Source organism: Physeter macrocephalus, chromosome 8 (genome assembly GCF_002837175.3).
Source record: "Physeter macrocephalus isolate SW-GA chromosome 8, ASM283717v5, whole genome shotgun sequence".
Taxonomy (NCBI): domain Eukaryota; kingdom Metazoa; phylum Chordata; class Mammalia; order Artiodactyla; family Physeteridae; genus Physeter; species Physeter macrocephalus.
This window is the reverse complement of record NC_041221.1, coordinates 50,575,737-50,601,504: the sequence shown is the minus strand read 5'-3', so window position 1 is coordinate 50,601,504 and position 25,768 is coordinate 50,575,737. Positions and strand designations below refer to the sequence as shown.

The window sequence follows — 25,768 nt, the reverse complement described above, 5'->3', positions numbered from 1 at the left end:
TCCCTTTGCGGAGCACAGGCTCCGGACGCGCAGGCTCAGCGGCCATGGCTCACGGGCCCAGCCACTCAGCGGCATGTGGGATCCTCCCGGACCGGGGCGCGAACCCGGTTCCCCTGCATCGGCAGGTGGACGCGCAACCACTGCGCCACCAGGGAAGCCCCTCTGTCTTGTATTTTTATTTAAAAATTTAAAATGCTTTTTAGCTCAAAAAGAATAGGATGCATTTCCTAGAGTCATCTAGCTAGTATACTTTCTCCTAATGTTTGTATTAACCATCAATCAATTTCCTTACTTATTTTATGATGAGACATCTTAATAATTGTTTTGTGCTTAAAGATGGATCATTGATTATTATGACATTTTTCTGCTGGGGTAACATATTTACTTTTATCTTTCAGTTGGTTGATAAAATATCAACAAATAAAGAAATGGTTTCTTTGTGAGTTGCATGCAGAGTTCTCACCTATATTTGAAAGTAGAGATTCATATTTTTACAGTAAATCTGAAGGGTATGCTTTTGTGATACATTTCAGAGAAGGTAAACTTAGGCTATGAAGACACCACTAGAAATGGTTTTCAGGTCTGGCCTTTTAAGAGGGAGTATTCTTTTTTCTCCCCCACTCCCCCGCCATTCATGTGAACTAAATTCAGAGAGGTGGTCCCAGAATTCTTTTCATTCTCTTTGTATCCCTTGGATAGGAGATAACTGGGTCTGAAGTGTTTTAGGACTTTAGAGCAAAAAGTGTTTCCCTCTGAGCTGGCTGTGGTCCAGACCTTCACTTTCTCTTCCGTGGACTGAGATGAATCTGGGGTTTGTAAACCTAAAGCATGATTCACATGGTGCTGGGATGTGGTCAGGCACAGTGATGTCTCAGATGAGGGCTTTTCTGCTTCCTCGACACACCCAGAGCTGATCTGATGTTATCAGCTGTCTTCTGTCAATTATACTGTGATGGTGTTTGTGCCTTTAAAAAAATGTCTTTTTCCAGATTATCATACTAGCATCTTGGCAAAAATAAGTTCAAAGAGAAGATAATATCGATTATTTCTCCACTCAGAGATAACCACTATTAACATTTTAATCTATTTCTTTTCCGACTTTTATATGAACATGTACCAAATATATTTTATGAAATTGCTATCAATCTAGATCTGAATCTTTTTACTCACTATATCATAAGCATGTTCTCCTGTCATTGTTCAATCTATAATGTGCTTCTAATGGCTACAAAGTACTCAAATCATATTATTGTGCCCTTTTGCATTTCTTTATCACTAGAAGTGTTGCAAATTGATGTCTATTTCTGATAGAGATGTAAGTAAATTGATTTTAAAATCTACCTTCTTCATCTGTTTGGTGCCCTATGTTCTAAATTTATTGATCAAGATATTAATTAGGGCATGCTAAGAAATTAGATTTGATTTTTCCATACTTTTTTCTCTTGGAATTTGGATATTTGGAACCCAGTGTATGCTAGAGAAATTAATATTTTATTTTTTTACCTCAAATGGGCTCATGATTGAACAGACAAATGTAAAAGACCAGATGTGGAGAAATTAGAAGCATAGAGACAATGGTTGTAGCTGGAACACTTTAGAGGAAGGAGGTAGAGCTAATGCTCTTTCAGTCATAAGAAAGAAGAGAAGAGAATTCTGGGAAATGTAGTCCCAGCTTAGCTACATTACACACTGCAAAGATACGATATCTTTTCAACTAAGCAATTCTTTTATAGAGTTAACTCAGATGTATGTCTATGTCTGTCATTAATTTGTTTATTAATTTGTAATTGTTCTATCTTGTCCATTTGATGAGATACTCTTTCCAAAGGCAAGGAATGATAACTGCTTCATTTTCAGGTACTCAGCTAGCAAATTTTCAAGACATTCTTTTGGTTAAGAGATTCAGCTTGTATAACTCATGAACTTGTGATAAGCAGATCTTCATGGGTTATAATATTTATACAAGGAAGATGGTGGCAAAGTTATCTTTTCTGATGAAAAAGTATATCCCTTAAAACTTCGTTGACATTTTTAAAAATATGTAATAGAATGTTAAAATGGATTTTTTCACAATGCCTGTTTTGCCTGAGAGTCAAAGGCCAATAATAATAGGTGCTCAGCACCCTCACATTTTAAAGTGAGATATTGTACATTCAATGCAGTATTATTGCAATACCAAAAGAGTAGCCCTAAATTTGTTTGGTGACCCTTTGGCCATCTCCATCCTCAAAAGTATGCAATATTGTGTCCCTTGGAGCATGAGGGTGTATAGGGAATGATACCCTACTCACGTTTGAGAAAATCTAAAGGCATAGGCTGGTTCACTGCCCTGTGGTTAGCAAGTAAGTGAACACAGCAGTATTGGTTACATCCTGACATCCAGAGTTTGACAGGGCAAGGATGTGTGCAGGTATCCCATGAACCAGATGTGGACCTTTAGAAAGGGGCCAGACTTGGGTTGTCAGGGACTCTGTCTGGGAGACGCCTGCAGGATGAAGCAACCCCAGCAGACAGCATCAGGAAGCAGGCACTGGTGAGACTCAAGAGAGCTGAACAAAGAGACGAATCATTTGTGCCAGAGAACAGTGGTTGTAGATTCTTAAAGGAGGGATATCCAAAGAATGACAAAAACACCATGAGAGATAAAGAATTGGCATTCAAACATCCAACACACCCTGATTTACCATCACTAGACTCCAGCTGCATCGGGCAAGCAAGATCTTTTCGGCTCTTGCCTCTCTCACTCCTGCGCTCTCACTCTGGAGAAGACAGGCATCCTGGGGAGGTGGGGAAGAGAAGAAGGAGAATAAAGCAGAGGAACTTCGAAGTGGACCCCACCCCTCCCGCAGGACCTGGGAGTAGCATAGACCTTTAAAATTGGATGATACATTGAAATTTGACTGTTAGATTGTTCCAGAACGCCTGGGAGTGACTAAAAAAGCTATGAGATAGGCTGGCCCAAGGGCGGGAAAAATGAGTTACATAGTACAAAAAAAGACATATTGTTGAAAAGAAACAACCACTGCAGTTTGTAATTAAAAAAAAAAAACAAACCCAACGTTTAAAAGGTGTTGCTTTCCATTATGTGCTTCACGTGTTTGTTGAAAAATCAGAAAAGTATCCATAGCCTCTCCCACCATTGTTCACATTTCCAGGGTGCCCACAGCTGTTGGTACCTCTCTGCCCTTTTGGTTATGTTAATCAGATTATAGGCTAAAAAATCTGTAAGGCTGTAAAAGGCAGAAGTAGGCAATTAGGATTTTACAACTGAAAAAAAGATACCTAATAAGAGGATGGGTGATCTAGGAAGGTGAGTAGAAGGGTCTGGAAAAAATGTTGTGAAGCCATTCCACAGCTACCCTGAGAGAAAAGAGGTTTGGGGAGATCAAGAGAAGAGAAAGAACACTGGCCTGGTAAAATGTGAGGTAAGATGATTTAAGGACTTTTTTACTGAGTTATGAGTTGAATGTTTTTGATATTCTTAAAGACTCTCCAGTACAGATTTTTTTTTTTTTTTTTTCGTGTGGTATGCGGGCCTCTCTCTGTTGTGGCCTCTCCCGTTGCGGAGCACAGGCTCCGGACGCGCAGGCTCAGCGTCCATGGCCCACGGGCCCAGCCGCTCCGCGGCATGTGGGATCCTTCCAGACAGGGGCGCGAACCCAGTTCCCCTGCATCGGCAGGCGGATGCGCAACCACTGCGCCACCAGGGAAGCCCCTCCAGTACAGATTTGAACTGTATTTCCTTTCACATTCAGTTGTCAAAGTAGGAAAATACATAGAAATGAAAATAAAATAATAAAAGTCACCTATGATTTCACAACCAGAAATGAACTATTCTCCTTTGTTATGTTTCTTTCTAGATTTGTTTTCAATACACATTTGATTTTCAAACAAAATGTAATCACATTTTACATACAATTTCATAACCTGTCAGATGCTCAATATTTAGGCTGCTGCTATCACATGAATGTGATTATAAAAGGCCTCTGTGTTGTTTTAAAGACTGAAGGAACCACCCGCAGAACTAAGGATTGTGATGAGTATTATGGCACCTCTGGCTAGGAAAGTACCTCCACTTTTGATTTTTCCATCTAGGAAGCTATTTCTCTTTTAGCTTCTCAGCCCTTGGAACTGTTCTTCTTTCCAGGCTTTCTCTTCTCTGGTGTCCTCATGGGTACCAAAGTTAGAGAGGAGAGTGGAGTAAGGAATTAAAAGATGATGGGGCCCTAAAGCAATGTTTGTGAACATTTAACTCTAGGGAGTCTTTTCAATTTATTTGTCAATGACATCACCTAGCCCCTAGTTGTCTTTCCAGAAATGAATAGTGGGAGGTGAACTCAAGAGAAATGTATTAGAGACTTCCCTGGTGGCGCAGTAGTTGAAAATCTGCTTGCCAATGCAGGGGACACGGGTTCGACCCCTGGGCCAGGAAGATCCCACATGCCTTGGAGCAACTAAGCCCGTGTGCCACAACTACTGAAGCCCGTGTGCCTAGAGCCCGCGCTCCGCAGCAAGAGAAGCCACCGCAATGAGAAGTCCACACACCGCAACGAAGAGTAGCCCCTTTTCTCCACAACTAGAGAAAGCCCATGCGCAGCAATAAAAGACCCAATGTGGCCAAAAAGATAAATAAAGAAAAAAGAGAATTGTATTAAATTTTTATTTAAAGTGAAGACTTAAAAGTCAAGCAGAATCATCGAGGCTTCTCCATGGTTCTTTCACTCTTTCTATTCCCAACTCACAAATCTTGACTTGTAAAAATGCATTCACTTTTGACTCATTAAAGCAATGCTAACTAAAATATTGCTTTATTGTTTTTTTTCCCCCTCTTAGGCAATAAGTTTATTCTTCTTGGTGGGATTTATAGGAGAGTTCCAAGTTTTTTCAAGGTGAGAATTTTTTGTATTGTGTGTGGAAGTCATTAACAATTATTTCTTTTATTTTAAGGAAATTCTTAAGTATGGTCTGATTTTTACATTGCAGCCTGAGCATGTTTAGCCCTTCAACACTTTTTTTCTTTCCCTTTTTTAGAAAAGGCAATTATAGAGAAAGCATGTTTTATTCTTATTCTTATTTTACTTTATTTTATTCCCTGTAAGGAAGAAACCTGAAGACTAAAAACACCTCAAGGTTTCCTGCTTCTCCCAGTACCATGGTTTTACCTGCAATTCAGGGAATGGCAGCTGACTTACATATCTTAGAGCAGAATTTGATTTTTAAATGTAATCTTTGCAAAATAGTCTTTGGGATTTTAAAAGTTGAGAGTTTTTTTTAAGAAAATAGGTTTATTGGCTCTTGAGACCTGGAAAAAAGCCAGCATCGTTTACTCACGGCTTTGCTTTGCTTTCACTGTCTGATGGGAGAGGACCAGGTCGGTTTACCTCATCGAACTGTCAGAACATGTGTCTGGAGTTGTGCCAGTGACTGGGACACAGAGGAGGCAGACGGTACTGAGAGCAGAGGGGGTGATTGAGATCTTGAAAGAGTTGATTTCAATGCAGGTGTGATAAGGGCTCTGTGAGGGGACTGGACGGGGTGCACAGAGGAGGTGAGGCCAAGCGAGCTTCCCTTCCTAAGCCTCGGTGTTTGGGGAAGGCCTCTGCCTGTCTCTGGGAGACAAAATAGACACAGCATTAAGTTCAGATTGTTTAAAGGTCAAAAACACTAAGGCATTTGGATCACTGATGCCATATCAAGACTACAGGTTAGCAAGATTAGCCCCATAAGGGCACCTGAGCTACAAACGGGACTCCTTATCTGCAGCACTTGGCAGTGCTATGCTTAACTAAGCAGGAATCACCTTGACCTGAGATGTCTCCCAGATTAGGAATGTACTCAAAGTCCAGAAATCAGGAGTCCTGGTTCCTCTACCCCTTGTAAAGTGTGGTTTTAGTTAAGTCTTCCTTAATCTCTTTGGACTAAGCAACATGACCTCTTGGACACAGCCAGAGTAAGCATTGTAAGAGAGTCAACTTGTCATTTTCCACATGTATTTTATTTGGGTGGAATTCTTTGAGCTCAACTTGACCCTACTGTACTTGGGTGTGTGCTTGAGAAGTGACCTAAATAAACAGGGGGAGCACATGAAACTAAATTCTCGTCCATTTAGCCTTTGCCAGATTTTGGTTTCCTACTTCTCATATGGTCATTTTAGAGCTTGTTGTCTCTCAGTTAAATTTCTGTATAGCTCTTCAATTCATCGTCCAAAATCCCGTCAAAGGCCATAATACCTTCCTTCTATAGGTTCTCACTTAGCCTCCCAACTTTGGACACTCTCTTATGTGTATTTCCACAATGCATTATGCTGTACACATTTCTTTTAGGAAATCTCTCTCATTAGCTATACTGTATAAAGGATCATGATTATATTTTTGTGTTATGATTATTTGTTTACACATCTGTGTCTTCATCCTCCCCTCTACCAATTGTCAGTATCCTATCTCTTTTACGTTTATAGCTCTAGTATCTAAATAGTGCCTGGTACATTCTAGATATTTCATAAATGATATTTAATAAATCTCTGAAAAAGTGAGTCCTTCCCACCTATATTTTTATATATTTTGGGATCCTCTTGGTGCCTCTTAGGAAAAAAATCGTGAAGCAATTTTTGACTATTCTTGCCAATTTTTTGTCTTCTCTCCAACCTTTCTGTCGGCTTTATGATGGACAATTTGACACTATGACAGTGCCACCTCGCCAGTCAATTGCCAGTGGGCTTCATATGCCCCTTGGTCAGAATGCAATGGTTGTACCAAGACTCAGGTAGGACCTGTGAAAACTTTGTATTTACTATTTATATGTAGAAATAGCTTAGGTGTGGACACAATGGCATTAACTTCTGAATGTTGTTTTATTTTTTGAAAATGTAATTAGTAATTTTGAAGGGAAAAAGTATGATTTATTTCATACTTAATATTGTAATAAAAAATTTCTGCATTCTCATTTTTCTTGTAGGACTTTTCTAAATCTTACATTTGAGCCTACAAATATACATAGGAGAGACGCTAAAAGCAACTAACTCACTCTTTCACTATCAGAGAAATAAGAATAGCGTGAAATGAAGTTAGTAGATAATTCAAAATTTCATATTTACTGGATTCAACTTTTCTTTTCATTTGAAACAAACACTAAAGAGTAGCAAAATAGCTGCTTCATTTTACCTAAATAATAGTGAATGACCATGGAAAGTCAAACATTTTTAAAGTTTAATACAAAAGTAATATAAATAAAATACCAGACTTGACTGGGAGATTATAGAGTACTTCTAAAAATGTCTATTTTTTTTCCTTATTATAAATTAATCATTGGAGAAAATGATTTATTGTTTTATAAATGAAATAAAATGGTTTATTTCTATATAAATAAAGAAAACACTACTTATAATTCTACCATTTAGAAGAAACCAATAGGTCAGCATTTTAGTATTTATTCTTTCAATTTCTTTTCTTTTCTTTTTTTTTCCATGTAAGCACAGATCTGCTTTATTCTTTTTGAATGGCTACATAGCATTTTATTGTATGAATGTACATTTAAAAAATTTAATTAAAGTTCTATTGACTGGCATCTGGGTGTTTCCTCAATTTATTTTCTTTCTATGTGCTTATGATTTTTAAAATAGGATTATTTGATCATGATTTTGTATTCTATTTTAACTTAACATTATACTATCAGCATGAATTTTAACAGCTGAATTATGTTCCATTATATGTGTATACCTATCTTATTTATCCACTTCCTATTATTTGAGATTTAGGTTATTTATATATTTTGTTATTATGAATAAAACTTTAGTGAACATTTTTGCACATAGATATGTCTTTTTTCTGATAATCATCTTAGGATAAATTCCAAAAATATAATGTTGGTTTCAAAAGTTCTGAACATTTGAATGGCTAATTTTTTTTTTTTTGTACTGAGATACAATTGACATATAACATTATATTAGTTTCAGGTGTACAACATGATTTGATATTTGTAAAATATTTTAAAGGTGGTTCAGTTTAGATAAAAATGTGCATTTAAAATCATTTTAAAATTATTAAAATAACAGAACCATATTATAGAAGATAACTTGTGTTTTGAAGCATCATCATTATCCTCATTTTCCAGCATTTATTTAGTATCTACATGAGGGGTATTTACAAAACAAGTTACACAAGTAACTAGGATTTGGTTTCCGGAAAATATAATATTAGATGACAACTCTGATTACAGGCAAACAGGTACATGAATAACAAAACAAAAGTCAAACAAACACCAACCTCAGAAAACATTTTTATAATTTAAAAACAAGAAAGAACATTAAATAGAGGTAGATAGAAGGTATTTTTCATATGAGTAATTTTTTTGAGTGAAGGTCATCATGCTTAGATTATAAAAACAGAATTTTCATCCAGAAAAAGACAAGTGAAAATGAAAAAGAGGTCATAAGATCAGAATTTGACAGGTGAGAATGAGACCATGAGAGCAGACAGCCATCAAGGTCATCCTGGTGTCTATGGAGAAGGAAAACATTACTTATACGACAACGCAATCTATGCTTTGGAACTTCAGAAAGCACAATGTTACTAAGTCACATATAAGAGGTGTCTTCAACAATTAAATACAGAAACTAAAAACTTACTAAGAAACGCTACTGAGTTCCATTCCTCACTCATACTCCTCTATGACTCCTCTGCTTAGACGCAATGAAAGCCCCAGGCTGTTGCAAACCTGCTCAGAGTTCAAATTACATACCTGGACCCTTTGTCCCAATTTAGGATGAATGAATAGATTCAACTTTGGTTTGTATATCTAGTCTTCCCTGTTGCTCAAGGTTTAAATTCTCTGGAATCTCAGATTTTGTCCATTTTTATTAACTGGTAAGAGTTGAGCATAGGAAGAGGCTTAAAAGATGCACCTTTGATTGCCTTTGGGGAGGAAAAGGATTTTGCAGATCTTTCTTTTTGTTTAAACATTAGATACATGTCTTCATATTGAGTAAATGAATTTTAGGATGAATTAGTTTTCTCATTTGCCTTAGAGATTTCCTCAAATTTTTTTCTACCCCCTCCTATCCCACCCCACCCTAAGGTAGGCCTTTGACATCTTTCCCATTTCAAAGGTCAGTAATTTTGGTTGTCCAGTAAAGTATCATTGTAGATGTACCTTCACCTGTGGACCACTTAGGCTTCTGTTTTGTAAATTTGACTTCCATGTTAGCATATTTGTCTCTCTGGATTGTTTTGCCTCACCTTGCCTTCCTGAAGAAGGCTTAAGGTTCAGCTCAAATTAATTACCACCACTTTTCTAAAGGTTTCCCTTACTCCTGTTCATCTTAACTTCCCTTCCCAATATGCTTACTCTTTCTCCAGCAAAATTCACTTCACCATTTCTAATTAGCTCTTGGTACATTGCTTTGGCAAAAAATTAGTCATTCTGTATTGTGATCTGGTCTATCCAGCATACTTTTTAAAGATTTTTTTAATTTTTTTTTTCATTCAACCCTAAGAGTAAATATATAACTGGGAGTGCTCTATAAATAATAACCCAAGTGTCACTGGACTCAAAGACAAGTGGGTTTCTGGGTGCATTGATTTTGTAGGCTTTACTTCTGTAGTACACCAGAACAATTTTACAAACATTATTTCTCCAATTGTATTAATTTATCCCAGATTTTATTTCTCAGATAAAGGAAACTGGAGATATCGAAAAGCTATTTGGTTTGTATTTAGACCCGCAGGCGGTCAATTGCTGTTTATGGGCAGTATGGCGGCCATCCCTGTGTTGGAAGTGCTTTTGAACCACAATCGTGTGAACCTACACGAGGATGTCCAACAGAAGAGGGATGTGGAGAACGTTTCAGGTGTTTTTCAGGTATTTGCTTCCCATAGGTTCGGCATGCAGAGTATAAATTCAAATGCTATTTGTTTAATTTGCTCAGTATGTATTTGTTGAATTGTACTGGATTTATATTAGCCTATAAATTAATTTTCCCCAAAATCAGTTGAATTTTTATTGGCATATTAGTTGCACACTCAACTGTCATTCTTTTAAAAGCATGGGTGTCATCTGGTAATAACGGTGGGGATACGCTTTGTTTCTTTGAAAATATGGCTATTGACAGACCCAAGCAGTTCTTGACATTGCATTTTTGGTGAAGATGTAGAATGAGTCTGGAATGAAGACTGAAATTGGGCAAAATCAATATTACTGCCCAAATTATTTTTATGTTTACAAGAAAAGCAACTCTAATTAGTTAATCAAGGAGCAATACGGGTCATCTCTATGCATGGGGGAATGAAACAGTTTTGGATTGAATAATATTTGACCTATTGTCTGTGTTGCATTTGTGCAGAAAGGTTTATTCAACAACTTTTAGCAAACATTTATTATTCTTGTTATGTTCCAGATACAGAAATGAGGGTTGTGGATGTAGAATGAAACACATAGCCTCTTCCCTCAAAATTCTTAAAGTTTTATGGGCAAAATAGTACATAAATATTTCCTGTGTTAGATGTGTTTTTCAACAATACCTGTCAAACTCCTATTGTACTTTCAAAACCCAATCAGATGACGCCACCTTAGGGAGACCTTCCCTAAATGCCCAACTGATAGAGCTATTTAACAGATCACTTTTCTGTGTTCTCTATGTGTATTGTATCATCTGTAATCTGAAGTATTTGTTGCCCTGGATATCTTTTGGTAGACTGAACTCCTTGAAGGTGTGTATTATATTTCTTTTATTTTTGCATCTGGAGTGTGTGGTACATAGTAGACTCTCAACAAATGTTTGCTGCATTGGATCAAGTGACAGCATAGTGGGATGTGCTATCAGGACAGTTTTGTGCCATGCATACTATAAGGGCACAGATGAAGGACATACATTGTAGCTTGTGGGGCAAGGGTAGTTTCTGAGAGGAGGTAATGTGTGATTTGATTTTTGAAGAACTGTAGGTGCAAAGTCAGTGGAGATGGCAAAAAAGGTTGGTCTTTGATTTATGTAAATGATCCAATATGACTAGGGCGTAGGAAGCTAGTAAGAGAATGGTTGGATATAATGCTGAGGAGGGAGGCCGGGGCTAGATCATCTGGTACCCTCTAGTGCTTCCTTGTACTTCTGGTACCCTGGGCTTCTATCTATCACAATTACGTTGCTGAATTGTAATGATCTAACTTCATACTCTTTCCTATTAGATTGTAAAGTATATGAAAACCCTGGTGAATACCCTTTTTATTCATATTTGAATCCCAACACCCAAGAGTGTCCTGAACAGAGAAGGTGCTAAAGAAATGTTGAATTTTAATCTTTTAATCCAGTTCCCATGCTTTCAAAGCATACATATCTAAATCACCAAGAAAGACAGCACTTTGGCATCTTGGTCAGGGATTACAGAAGAGAAATGGAAAGTTGAAGGGCAGGAGGTCAATCTGTCTTTCCAGTGATTGATTGGCATTGTGTGATTTTGGAGAATTCAGACAAAGTGCTTGATGCCTATGGGTGAGAGCCTGGAATTTGAATTCAGGTTCTATTTTCAATTTTGTGTCCAGCCAAGGTCAGAATCAATTTGCATGTGGAAAAATGAGGACCAAAATAATCAGCAGTCCTTCCCTGGGCACTGAGGGTTTATCTCAAACTCACATTAGAGTGTCAGTGTTGTGTTGAGGGTCCAGGGTGAAATCTTTTGATCCCAGGTAGCGTTTTCCTTTTCACCTCTTTTGTTTTTGTGCGGTGGCTTTTCTTGTGTTCAGGTCAGTGCATCAGCATATCTTTGGTTTGCAATGGGGATTCTGACTGTGAAGAGGACGGTGCTGATGAAGACAGGTGTGAGGACTCAGAAAGCAGGCCTTCCTGTGACCTCGATAAACCTCCTCCCAACATAGAACTTACTGGACATGGGTAAGGTGTTGGGTGTCTTCCTGTACACATCGATGGGTTGTAATTTTTATTCTGTTGTGTTTTATTTTGTGATTTGGTAAGTCTAATAACAAATCACCTAATAGTCAAGACTTTGTTTAGAGCTCTTTGCCACATCCTGAAACAATTTAAAAATTCCTATCTATATACCTGTAAATATATGTGGTAAAGCATAGAGGGACCAGTTGTCCCTGGACTGTTGGGTTTAGCACTGAAAGTCCTGCATCTAAGGAAACCCCTCAGACCTGGGAAAACCTGGCCAGTCAGTCCCCCTATGGGAGGGAAGGGGGGACAACTAATTCATTGATGTGGGGCTACTTAAGGGAATGAAGAGACAACAGAATGAGAGTAGCGGAAGAAGAGAGAAAGTGTGTTGGAACACTCAGACTGAAAAGTAATCACCTAAACCAGCTGGGAACTTTCAAGTGAAGTTGAGGCAATCCAGTTAGCCTTTTTAAAAAGAATTCTGAAAAACTTTTAACGGTCAGACCCAAGTTAAAGTTTCAAGGTTTTAAAATAATCTCTTTCAGAGTGAGAGTTAGATGTGATTTTTCTATACTACTATAAAAATTCATTAACGGAAAAATGGTAAAATTACTTTAAAGAGTATACCAGTTAGCATGCTAAGAGGCCGACGAGTTGTAAATCATTGTAGAGAGTTCTCTCTCTTCAAGAGTAATCTTAATTGTTTGGTTTTATTTATAGATTCAATTCAAAACGAGCTGTTGCCATAGTTACAAAAGGGCTGTGTGTTTCCTAAACACGTTCTTAGGCTAAAAGGATGATGGATTTCCCCAGCTATAAGTTTTAACCATACAGCAAGCAGGGAGAGTTGGGTAATGCATAGTGTGCTTTAGGAGGCTTTTTATTTGAGCTCTCGCAGAGATGTTTAACTGTAATATATTTCAAGAATATCTTGAGTTCTCTAATGATGCCTGTTTCAGCAAGTGGTGTTTCTGGTTTGTTTTTTTTTTTGTTTTGTTTTTTGCGGTACGCGGGCCTCTCACTGTTGTGGCCTCTCCCGTCGCGGAGCACAGGCTCCGGACGCGCAGGCTCAGCGGCCATGGCTCACGGGCCCAGCCGCCCCGCGACATGTGGGATCCTCCCGGACTGGGGCACGAACCCGCGTCCCCTGGCAGGCGGACTCTCAACCACTGCGCCACCAGGGAAGCCCCAGTGTTTCTGGTTTTTAACAGCTTTTTCTTCTTTCATTTTTTTAAAAAACAGTTACAATGCGCTCACTGGCCAGTTTAGGAACAAAGTCCTCAATACTAAAAGTTTTGGTGGTCAATGCAGAAAGGTGTTTAGCGGGGATGGGAGAGATTTCTACAGACTGAGCGGAAATAGCCTCTCCTATACATTCCAGGTACGTAATTACATTGATTTGATTTCTTTCTAATCTGTGAATTGTTGCCAGAGATCATTATTTATATGATATTGATTTTTTTGGTATTTTGTTGAGAATTTACTCGTGGCCTCATATGTGGTCAATTCTTAGAAATGTCTTATATAGGCTTAAAAAGAATACATTTTCTTTTTTTAAGAAATGTTTTATTTACTCTTAAAATTTTTTTTCATACAATTTTTAAAGTTTACTTTCCATTTACAGTTACTGCAAAATATTGGCTCTATTCCCCGTGTTGTACAATACATCCTTGAGCCCATCTTACACACAGTAGTGTGTACGTCCCACCCCCTCACCCCTATATTGCCCCCCCCGTTCCACCAGTTTGTTCTCTGTATCTGTGAGTCTTCTTCTTTTATGTTACATTCACTATTTAAGAATATAGATTCTTTAAATATGTGTTATAGTGCAATGATACTTTTAATTTGTGTCATTCAAGCTGAAATATCCATTATCTCATTTTGAACTCCATACTCCATGTGGGTCCAGAACCTGATGGTCTGTCCCTGTATGGGTGTTAAAACCCAAGGCCCTGCTAATGACTGGTTGTGATAGTCTCCTAACCACTGCCACAGTGTTGCCTTACTTAAAAGTGCTTTTTAAAAAAATTATGAAATATTTCATATGTACAAGAGGCTGTGAATAACATATACTTGCAGTTTGGAGAAAACTAATAATACAAACAGGACTATGTATGCCCACCACCCACCTCAAGAAATAGAATATTACCAGTGACTTAAAGGCTCCTATCTACCTCTCTCTGTCACATCTTCTCTACCTGTACTGCCTATGCAACCACTGTCTTATATTTTGTATTAATCATTCCCTTGTTTTTCTGTCTATGTTTATCCCATAAGTCTTTGTCCCTAAAGAAAAATTTGTGATTTAGTTTTGCTTGTCCTTTGCCACTTATATAAATAAATCATAGAGTACATATTCTTCTATGAATCATTCTTTCACTCAAAATTAGAGTTTTAAAGTTTATTCATGCTGATGTAGATGGCATTTTTACTGCTGTTTCTATTTTTTTCTTATGAAAATGCCTTGAACATTCTTATGCATGAGTTCCATACAACTGAGCTAGAGCTTCTCTAGTGCAGACACCTGGAACTCGAATTGCTGCTTTGTAGGCTATGTTTAGGTTACGCTCTACTAAAGTTTCCAAAACCTATATATGACCAATCTATACCCCACCAGCAGTGTGGAAGAGTGGCCTGTGCTCTACATCCTTGCCAGCATCCATATTGCCAAACTTTAAAATTTTGTTTATGGTCTCAAGGTTTCCTCTGCAGGCTTCTGCTTCTTGCAGGCTGTTTCTGTCATACACACCTAAACTCATCCTATTTATTGATTTCAGCACAAAATCTACTCACACAAAACAGTAATGGCTTTAGGGGAAATTCCTGAAGATTTAGAGGGAACATAGAGGAGAGATTGTCTACCTCATAGTGCCAATGCATCCGAGAAAAACAGTTGAGATCCTCTATTTAAATTGTCTGTCCTTCCACAACCTAAGCCAAAAGAAGTTTCTGGTCTCATCCTGTTTTAGCCTCTTTCTTGCTCATCTCTTCCAAGATCTCCTCTCTCATGCCTTTCCTCCCATCTTCCCAGAGCTCAAAAATTTCCAGTTCAGCCCTCCTTACTGATTACTCCCAAATTTGTAAACCAAAACTCTTAGGATATTCAGAAGGAAGGGGCTTTAGTTTACCAAAATTAGTCATCTTCAGAAAGCAGTTCTGATTATGAGGAGCAAACCCACCAACCTCCAACTTATAATGGAATTAAATTACATTTAAGAGTTATTGAATCATGAAAGTAGAAAGTGGAGCTGACTTGAAAAATAATCATAGCTACCAATTTTTGAATATTTCCTGTGGCATCTGCACTATTTTAGGCAATTTTTGTGTAATTTTAATCCTCACGACATCTGTGGAAGGTGAGTAATATTTTACTGTTTTATATATATAGAAATCGAGGCTCAGAGGACTTCAGCAGACTTGCTTCAAGTCACCAAATTAATAAGCAGTAGAGCTTGGATCCAGTCTGTCAGACTTCACAGCCCTTCATTTTTCTAGTATATTTTACTCTCCCAATATATTGTATTAACCACTTTTTTGACTCTAAATTCTACTTGGTGAAAAACATATATTGTAATTTACCCTTTGGCCAGAAGGGAGAATGTGAGATAGGCATATAAAGAGAATTTTTTCTCCTCATATTACTAAGAGGATGTGTTGATCATTCTTTCATAATTATAAGGGGGAGAATTGCATATATGTATATATATGCATATATATGTGTATACGTGTGTGTGTGTGTGTGTGTGTGTATGTAGTCAAATTTAGAAAGTTACAGAACAGAGGAAGTAATAAGGGAGAGAATTTCTGACATGGTTGGAAAGGAGACATGCTGGAAACCTGCAGCTTCTGAAGAAGAAAAATAATTTAATAACAGCATAATTCTGACATTCGTTTTCTACAGCATGGCTTGGTTTTTGGATTGACCTCTGAAATGCCTTGCCAGTCACTGAATTTGAAGGTGTTTGTCAGAAGTAGAGGGAAATTATAGCCTGTTATTTAGGATCCAGCCGAAGGGAAGTGAGGTGGAAGCAATAGGCAGTGAGTCAGTCACTGCAGCTGGAAACCCAGGTGCAAATATGGAGGCGGTCAATGTCTTCCTCAGTTCAAATAGAAGGGGAGCCACTGGGGGTTCAGGCCTCTACAGGTGGAACATGACTTCTGGCTTGTTGGAACATAAATGTTAGTAAATAAACATAATCAGTCAATCTCTCTTCTAATCTCTGTTTTGGAAATAAGCATGGTAGTTTACCCAGGACAAACCCAGTTTCTTATTGAGTAAGCCACTTACTTTGATGCCATGCACATTCTCTGTTTGCTCATATTTTTCATACCACAAGGAAGCCTTTGAAACATAAGCACATTCCAGCTCCACGGTCACTTTGGGAAGGTGCCACCCTGCTTGGTTTGGCCTGGGAGATGCTGAAAGACCGTCTTGTTTATTCTCAGCATGTAATGAGTTGCAGATGGGAGTGAGTAAAGATTAAGGTGGAGAAAATAACTTCCTGGATCCTCCTGTTTTGATCTGGAATGTAATTCATTATATTAAAAAATTTTTTTATTGAAGTCTAGTTGATTTACAATGTTGTGTTAGTTTCTGATGTACAGCAAAGTGATTCAGATATATATATTCTTTTTCAGAGTCTTCTCCATTACAGTTTATTACAAGATATTGAATATAGTTCCCCGTGCTATACAGTAGGACCTTGTTGTTTATCTGTTTTATACATAGTAGTTTGTATCTGCTAATCCCAAACTCCTAATTTATCCCTCCCTCTCCTTCCCCTTTGGTAACCATAAGTTTGTTTTCTATGTCTGTGAGTCTGTTTCTGTTTTGTAAACAAGTTCATTTGTATCCTTTTTTTAGATTCCGCATATAAGTGATATATGATGTTTGTCTCTCTCTGATTTAGTATACTTCACTTAGTATACTTCATTATATTTTTTAAAGCAAGATCCTATATGTATATCAAATGAATAACAAAAACGTATTCTAAAGGCAATTTTAACTAATGCTTAGTTATCTGATCCTCTGCTTCCTCTGTTGGTATGTGTCTAGATATCTGAGATTTCTAAATCTACTTTGTTAACAGAAAATAATTTGAATGATAATAAAAGTAGCTCACATATATTAAGAACCTTTTATATACTAAGCACCGTCTCAAGTGCTTTAAATAGAACTTTTAAAAAATAATAACCTAAATATGTAGGGACTGTCATCTACTATTTTTACAGATGAGGAAACTGAGACAAAGAATGCTGAGTAATTTACCTACAATCACAGAGGTAGTAGATGACAACTATGGGGTCTGAACTCTAGAAGTGTGGCTCAGAGCCGTTGCAGGGCACTGTACTTAGGTGGGGTTAGAATATGTGTAAGCGTTGATAGGAATGAGCCAGTAGAGAAAGAAAAGTTGAAGCTGTAAGACAGGGAGTAATCAATCAATTTAATTAGTCCTTTGAAGAGGTGAGAGGGAATGCAACACAGAAAAAAGAGAAATTAGCCTTAGACGGGGGAGGAACACCTGCACAGGAAAGGAAGCGAAGACATTCGTTAAGTCTGTAAATTTGTTAGCCAGAAGTGTAAGAAGTCTCTGTCTGATAGTGGGAGTGTTTGTAAAGAAAGAGGTTAAGTTTATCTTCTGAGGGTGAAGGAAATGATTGTAAGATTGGGGGATTGAGATGGGTGCAGAACTTTTGAAATAGATACTGTAGAGAATGGGAGAAAGAATTGGCTAGAGATTTAGGGTTGCTGGAATGTATTGAGGATTCCACTGAGGTTGGAAATTATGAATGGACTTACAGTAACACCAATCGATGGTTGTGTGATTTTTCTATAGCAGTGCTAGGGTGCTTGGCTGCGAGCACTGAACAAAGGTTGAGTTTTTGCCTGGCAAATATGGTGGCAGAACATACCTAGGCAAGGTTCATTGGCAGGAGTTAGGTTCATTGGCAAGAGAATAATAAGTCATGAACCATGAAGCTTAACTACAACATGAAGGAAGTGACAAAATGAAGGTGCTGATAGGGAAAGAGAAGGGAAAGTAAGTTGAAGGGCTGTCTCTATGAGGTTGAATAATAGATATGGCAATAATAGAATGAGTGTCAAAAGAGTAAGAGATGTCAGAGTGTAGGATGTTTGAATTTGTGACTTCAGAGGAAGACTCAGTCTGGGGAAATTTCAGGATCTTAGCTGGAAGGAAGAGGGTATTAAAGAAAATTTAAGATCACACTACCTTGAGAAAGGATTCTTGTGGCTATGTGTAGAGTACATGGGAGTGAGGAGATGCTGAACTAAAGTTCTTAAGAGGCTTATCTGAATAAATCATGAATCAAGTATTTGAATTGTACATCTGAAGAAGAGAAAAAAATAGGCTAATTTTTTTTTTTTTTTTTTGCATTGAAAGGAAGGTAGGTAACTTTTCTTTCTCGAGAGAAGAAACTAAATTCTGTGTCTGTCCAAAACCAAATAGGACTGAGACACTATCTAGTGACTCTAGAAATCTCTAGTACATTTTAAAATAATGTCCTCTTTGTATTCAATAATAATAATAATAATAATATCCTCTTTGTAGTTAAGAATAATAATATATTCTTCATTTTGACTTGAGCTGAATTTTTGCGTTTGACTTTTAAAACAAACCAATTTCATAATATAATGAAAATAATGTTGGAATAAAAGGTATGGTTAAATCTATTTTTTCTTCTCTTCTGTCATGCTTCTAGCATGAATGCCTAATTTTTAACATGGGTAGTGATGAAAGTATTTTTAATATTTTCTGGCATTTTGTTGAATTTCCTTCTAGTCTTTTTTTGACTGGGCATATACTTGCATATTTGTGGTTAATAGAATTTGTAAATATCACATTTATACTTGCTTTTTCATTTAACATGAACAATTTGTCCTCACACTCATCCTTTATGATGGCTGCATAATATTCTATTTTCTTTTTAGCTTTTTTTTTTTTTAATTTTTATTGGGGTATAGTTGATTTACAATGTTGTGTTAATTTCAGGTGTACAGCAAAGTGAATCTGTTATACATATACATATATCCACTCTTTTTTAGATTTTAGCTTTATTTTTAAAATGTATCATATTCATCATTTAAATTTTCTCTGTGTTTATTTATACTTTGATCTCAAATACAGATGTGTATGGACATATAATAAAAACACAAATACTTGTGAAAGGAGAGTTACTGATTTGAATATTTTATAGAACAGACTGAGAGTCATATTTCATGTTGTTTTATTCTCATGGTGACTGACATTTTTAGCAAGATAGTTCCTATGATTTAAAAAAAAACTAAAGATTTTTTCATGAAGATTCAGATATATCTCTTTTCTTGAAAAATCAGATATCTGTCAGTGCTAGAACCTGTAGTAATGTATAGGATTGTCGGATGGATTTGAGTGTTGGGTACCTTTTAGACCCTTTTAGACAGGGTGTGTGCTCACTTCTTCATTACCCCGCCTTCCACTGGATGCTTCCAACATTTATATTACTTGCCAGTCCTCTGTGGGCATTTCATTTTGACACTTGATCTAGGACAAAATAAAGGATAAAGAAATAGTAGTCTTCATGAGTGCTGGAGCTGTCCCTTCTCAACCACGTGTGACTATCCTGTTGTCTGTTTTTAAATTTGTTTGGGATGACTTTTTCTTCTACCATCTAGCATAGGAAAAACAATTCCAATCTTAACATTCGTTCAAGTCAAACAGAATTAGAAATTTAAATCCACTACTGGATCACATAGAACATTTCAAAAACAAAGCCCCAGAGATCTAACTTTTTCATTTTCTTTATAGGTGAAAATAAATAATGATTTTAATTATGAATTTTACAATAGTACCTGGTCTTATGTAAAACATACATCAACAGAACATTCATCATCTAGTGAAGGACGACGCTTCCTCTTTTTTAGTTCTTCATCTTCTTCGTCCAGTTACTCTTCAAATATTGAAGAAATCCATAAGGAAAAGGTCAGTATGAAATATATTAGTTAACTTTTCCATATTTTACTGGTTTAGGTATTTCTAACATTAACAGAAGTGCATTTACTAAAAGAATCAGCTTTCATTTTTTAATTAGGGCACAGTATCTTCTTCAAAGAGATAATCCAATATATTTCTTTAAAAGGTATGGTTTTTGTCTTGTTAATTCTCTTTGATAATACATTTATTTACCCTTCTTATTTTCTCATTGAAGTATTTGTTCTTATTTAAAAATCTAAAAAAAACTTATTACTTTCAAATCTTCTAGTTAAAACTAGCCTAAATTTCTAATTCATGATTACTGATGCTACTATTTTAAGTATTATATAAAATTTCAAAAATCCAATGAAATGCGCCTCCGAAACACTAATACTAGAGTTTTTTAAAGAAGGTGCATGAAAATAAAAGATGTTAAAATACTTTATTACTTTGGAGATACCAACATTTTCATCCGAGGAGGTTAAAAGACTTAATTTTAGATACTCTGCTGTATTGAGATACTAAGACTTTCATCATGGGCAACCTGAACAGTTGAAATGAATTGTTCTAATTGATTCACACTTACTGCTGAAGAATTTTTCAGGCTGATCATCATTCATAATATACATAATTCATCTCATTCTTAAAGTCAGTAACTTGATTAATAAATCACATAAGCGAGGTATAAAGGAATATAATTTTGTTTGTTTTATGACTAAGAAGTTGATTATGGAAATATGAGCTGTAAAAACATTTATTATACCCATATTATATTGTTCACATAAGTGAGAATTTGGTGTAAGGTAGCTCTGTCTTGGACATCATGAAAAGATGCTTAGGAAGGGTTTAAAAGACCTCATTATAAAGTGGCTTACCCTGTAAATACTCCAGTATGGGAGATAAATTATATGGTCACCTTACCTATAAGTCATTGTTACGATGTGGACTCTAGGGATATTATATCCCTGTTTGTGAGATTATTTAGCAGTTAACGATGTTGAATCTTTTTTTCTAGTTGAGGAGAGCACAAAAACTTGGTCTTGGGGGTTTTAAAAGTCGTGTATAAAACCAGTTACCATGTCATCACTCAGATGTTATTTCTGTTTGGGTTTCTGAAAATTCCTTAGATTGCTTCAAGTGGGTGGGCCCAGAAGAGACCTCATTATGCATCAAAAATAAAAATTCATTTAGTCTGCATTGATGGAGGTGGCTATTGATGGAGACATTGGACAAGGAACTATTTCCATTGCCTTTTAGTCTTCATCCTAAAACTCCTTTTACTCTTTCTTCTTCCTATAGAGTTATCAGTTGCTGGTTCTTCAGAACACTGTTGAAGTGGCTCAGTTTATCAATAACAATCCGGACTTTTTACAACTTTCTGAGTCATTCTGGAAGGAACTCTCCTACCTTCCCTCTCTGTATGACTACAGCGCCTATCGAAGACTGATCGACCAGTATGGGACACATTATCTTCAGTCTGGTTCCTTAGGAGGAGAATACAAAGTTATCTTTTATATGGACTCAGAAAAAATCAAACAAAGCGGTAGAGTATTAAAAATATTGTTATATACAAGCATCGCAGGGATTTTAATGAGTAGTTAAACTTTAGAGCTTTAAAATATGACAAATAGAGATTAAATTGCAAAAGAATCCAAAATTGCAAGAATCTATTATACTCTACTCAAAGTCTTCCAGGGTTTAAGAAAAAGCCTGCCTACTCTTTTGGATAGTACCCTGAAGTGAGAGTTAAGCCATTACCATTATTGCTATCTCTAGAGGGTGTTGATTGGATTTTTAGAATACTTTTAAATTTTCCCCGTTTCTCAGATTAAGTAATATTCCTCGAGGAAAACTAATGAGGAGTTTACTGATATTGCAGAAATCAAAACGTTTCAATGAAGTCTTTTCTTATTTACCTCTATTCTTTACCACTCACATTCCTTTAAAAAAACATCTGCTCTGGATATCATGAGTTTGCTTACTACCTAAAACTTGTAACAATAGCTTAAATTTATTGGATGCCTTCTTCTAGACAGGCAGGTTGCCTATGTTAGCAATAATCCTCACTGCTACCGAGTGAAATCCAAGGGCATACTGATTGTAAGCAAGTCTAACTGGCTCCAGCATCAACGTAGCTTTTTCCTTATGCTATGTTGCTGCTGGAATTGCCTGCTTTTTGTTAGACTCAGGGCACACTACTGAGTTCATACTTGGTTGACTTCACAATGAGAGGATGTTCCTCACCAGCTGCTGCCATGTTGGAGAGGAGTGTGTGTCCTAGTATCCATTCCTCCTTTCCAGAGACCTTTTGGCTTATTTACGTTCCAAGTCCAACCTGCTCCTTTCCAACTTTGTCCTGAAGCTCGTGGCCACACTTGCTTCTCTATCCCAAATCCTCTCGTTAGTATCTTACTCTTCAGTCAAGACTTTCTTACCACCTTGGAGGAGAGTAAGACTGCTTACCTGAGATTCAGAGGAGGTCTTATAGCCTTCTCTTGTGAGTGAACTACAATATTTTTCTGTGTTTCCATTGACTATTTTTTTTTTTTTCTATTGGGCTTAATTTTTACCAGTTAAGATTTAATTAGAATGTGAGCTTTTCCAACCTCGGCAGGTTGGAAATGAATGCACAAGCACAGGTTTTTTTAGCAACAACAGAGGTAGTATTTCTTTGGGGAATTAATCCAGAAAGAGGCTTGATCTAAACTCAGTTTCATGACCATTTTTTTTTTTCTTTAACACTTATAAAGAAACGAAGAGGATTTTTTTTTAAAGCTTTCTGAGTTGGTAAAAAAAATTTTGAGTAAAAATTTTACTCTTGAGCAGTTTTTCTTCTTAAAAGTTTTAAGTGAAATTCATCAAGGATTCTGGGATATGTTATATGCCCCCAATTGTTCTTTAAGAAATACTGAGTTTATTATAATATAGTTAGTAAAATTATATAAAAATATGTTTCTACCCTTTATTATTTTCTATCCTCTTTTAAAAAAATGCATTGGCAAAACTCCATTTGATAATGAGTAGAAATTGTAACCATCTAAGATTATGTGTCATAGGAAGAAAATGTAGAAACCAGAGATGTTAAAGATGGAGAGGCTGAGGCACCAGAACTAGGATTTTAGGAATTAATTACTGTAGAACCAGAACCCAGCTTTTGGGGTCTCCAGTGGGTGGGCTGGAGGCCATTGCACGTCTACTTTTACCTATTTGCCTTATGCCTGAGAAGCTGACTGCAGTTGGGTAAAAGGTATCACTATGTAAAGTGCTCAGTTTTTGCTCCCTCCACTGTTTCACCCAACCCCCACCCTCTGGTCAAAGTCAATAGAAGCCAAGAGCGGCTGAACCATTTGAAAGTAAGTTTCAGACATGTGATGCTTTACCCCTAAATATAATGCATGTATATTATTTTGTTTATAACAAACATCAAATATCGCTTTTTCTGACCATGACCCTTCTAGAGCACTTGAAAATGTACGTATAGTATATTTTTGATTATATGGCCCCAGTGGTAGGAAACAACCTCTTATCCCACTCTCACACCTGGCCAGCATCTCAAAGGAGATTTTCAACAAATGTGGAAACTAAGCACCTTTAAAATTTTTCCCCCCAGGTCTTAGTTCAGAGGAGAAGAAGAAATGTGCTTCCTCACATATCAAGTTTTTGTTTAAATCATCAGAGCACAAATGCAAGGAGATGGAAGAGACCTTAAAATTGGTTTCAGGTAAATGAGAAGGGGGTAATTTTCATTACAAACTTACCTCCATCCCTCTTTCTTGTGGTTAATTCCTGGTCTCCAAGGGCCTTTGAAATTCTAGCGGGTGTTCTATTTTGTGTTTTTGAAATACTTGGTTATTTTTACCTCTGATCTCTCTGTCATATGTCATGGCAGTGATCCGTCATGCAGAGTGGAAATTTCACTGGGTATCTCTGTGTACTGTAATTATGTCCTCAGTGAACACCATCTTTGTTTCCTGTGAGGAAGGTTGACAAAAAAGCCTAGAAAAATGACAGCAAGAGGAGAAGCTTCAGTTTCACTCTGTGACATGGGTGCTCAGTGCAGTTAAAAGTTTTTGGTGCGTGGTGGTGGTGGTGACAGTGGTGGCAGAGTGTGGGAGGTGGTGTGTTAGTCTTTGCGTGATTGAAGAAGGAACTGGAAGGGTAAGCTGGTTTAGACTGTGTCTAGATGCCGTGTTAGGGAGTTTGGGTTTCATCCTGATGGCAAGAGATGCCGTTAAAGGATTTAATACAGGGAGTGATTAAATGAAAGATGACAAATATAAAGTTGTAGCGAAAGAAGAGGGACTGAAAAGGAATAATCTGATAGGATAAGAACCAGAAAAGATGAATAACATGGAAGGTAGAGGAGAAGAAATCGACAGCGAGAAATGCTACAGCGAAGAGAAGGTCTGAAGACTTCATTGGATTTGGTGATTAAGACTTAACTGCCTTAAAATGAAGAGATTCTTAGTGTAGTAGGGATGGAAATGGGACTGTGGTGCATTGTGTGAGGCCATGGAGCAGCATTAGAGCTCAAGTTCTCTTGGGGTGATGGCAGAAACTGGGGTGAAGGAGAAGACTGAGCCAGGTGCTAAAGTCCTCATCGAGGAAATGAGGATCCTTTAGTAGATGACTGCAAGAAGGAGGGAGACAGAGTGTTAAGCCAGGCTTAATTCCTCATTCACTTACTTTATTCATCAACTATTTACGGAACCTATAGTGCATGCAGAAATTGTTCTAGGCACTGGTGATACAGCAGTGAACATGCCAGAAAAAGTGCCTGTCTTCTTGGACCTGACATGACGAAGGAGGAGGACAAGTTTTTGAACAACATGGAAATACACTGATGTGGAAATAGAAATGAAAGTGGGAGCTTTGAGAAGTTGTTGACATCAGTCATCAGTTGGGCTGGTGATTGGAAGCTGCTTACTGATTTTATTTTATTTTAATTTTGCTTTGTTTTATCTTATTTTATTTTATGTTTAACAAACATGTAGCACTTATGATATGCCCAGCACAATTTTAAGTGATTTACAAAAATTAACCAATGTACTCCTACCTAAGAACTGGGTATTATTCATATTTCCATTTTACCGACAGGGACATTGAGGCACGGAAAGGTTGCCCAAAACCACAGTTGGGGTCAGGCACAAGATTCCAATGTCTGGCTTCTCAATCTGGGCCCTTCACTGTTGCCCCAGGCTGATTGTCTAGGGGAAGAGGGCCAGCTGGAGCACAGAGCTCACTGAGGTGTAGAGAGAGAGGCTACAGGCTTAAAAATAAATATAAAAGCTGATTTCTCAGACTCTGTAGTTTGTAAACAAGCATGTCAGTTTAGGTGGTGATTCTCAAACTTTGGTATGCAAGAGGATTACCTGGGGCATCCTGTTCAAATGCTGAGTACCTGACTTTTCTCTCAGCTACGTCCTTCTGTGTCTTCGCTGGAGCTCAGAAATCTGCAGTCATTCTAGGTGAATGTGATTCCAGTAGTTCAGGGACTGAACTTGGCAATACACTGCATTAAAAGTGTGACTATTTGCATTTTAAAACGTAGCTAACAAGGAAGATGAGGAAGCACTCGGGCATTTCTTTAAAAATATGAGACTTTAATAACTTCTGATGATAAAAGTATAATTTTTGAATTTGCAAAATTTTATGAAAATGTTATGAAATTGCAAAATTTAATTAAAAAAAGGAAATGAAAATCAACGTAAGTCTGATCAGCAAGTTAGGAACTTCCAGTCATTACCAGTGTGGAAATCAATTATACATGGAGATGAAAATATTTCTGAAATTATAAGGCACAGAAGTGAGAAAAAGGATTTGATTAGTAGTCAGACTTTTTAGAACACTTTTTTTGTGTTAATATATTCCTGTTAATAGCATTTTGGTTACTGTTAGTATTCCAGATGCAATG

At 37.0% G+C, this 25,768-nt stretch overlaps 1 protein-coding gene across 6 annotated transcripts in view; it reads left to right on the top strand.

The window, feature by feature from the left end:
* Positions 1-25,768, top strand: part of C7 (complement C7) — an 80,346-nt gene that overhangs the window by 28,442 nt on the left and 26,136 nt on the right. For all 6 annotated transcript variants that reach the window (XM_028492879.2, XM_028492878.1, XM_028492877.2 and 3 more), the window contains 8 exons: positions 4,834-4,889; positions 6,687-6,762; positions 9,714-9,855; positions 11,731-11,878; positions 13,124-13,262; positions 19,690-19,863; positions 21,154-21,397; positions 23,465-23,575. In XM_028492879.2, coding sequence (XP_028348680.1) covers positions 4,834-4,889; positions 6,687-6,762; positions 9,714-9,855; positions 11,731-11,878; positions 13,124-13,262; positions 19,690-19,863; positions 21,154-21,397; positions 23,465-23,575 — 1,090 coding nt within the window. The remainder of the gene's footprint in view (positions 1-4,833; positions 4,890-6,686; positions 6,763-9,713; positions 9,856-11,730; positions 11,879-13,123; positions 13,263-19,689; positions 19,864-21,153; positions 21,398-23,464; positions 23,576-25,768) is intronic.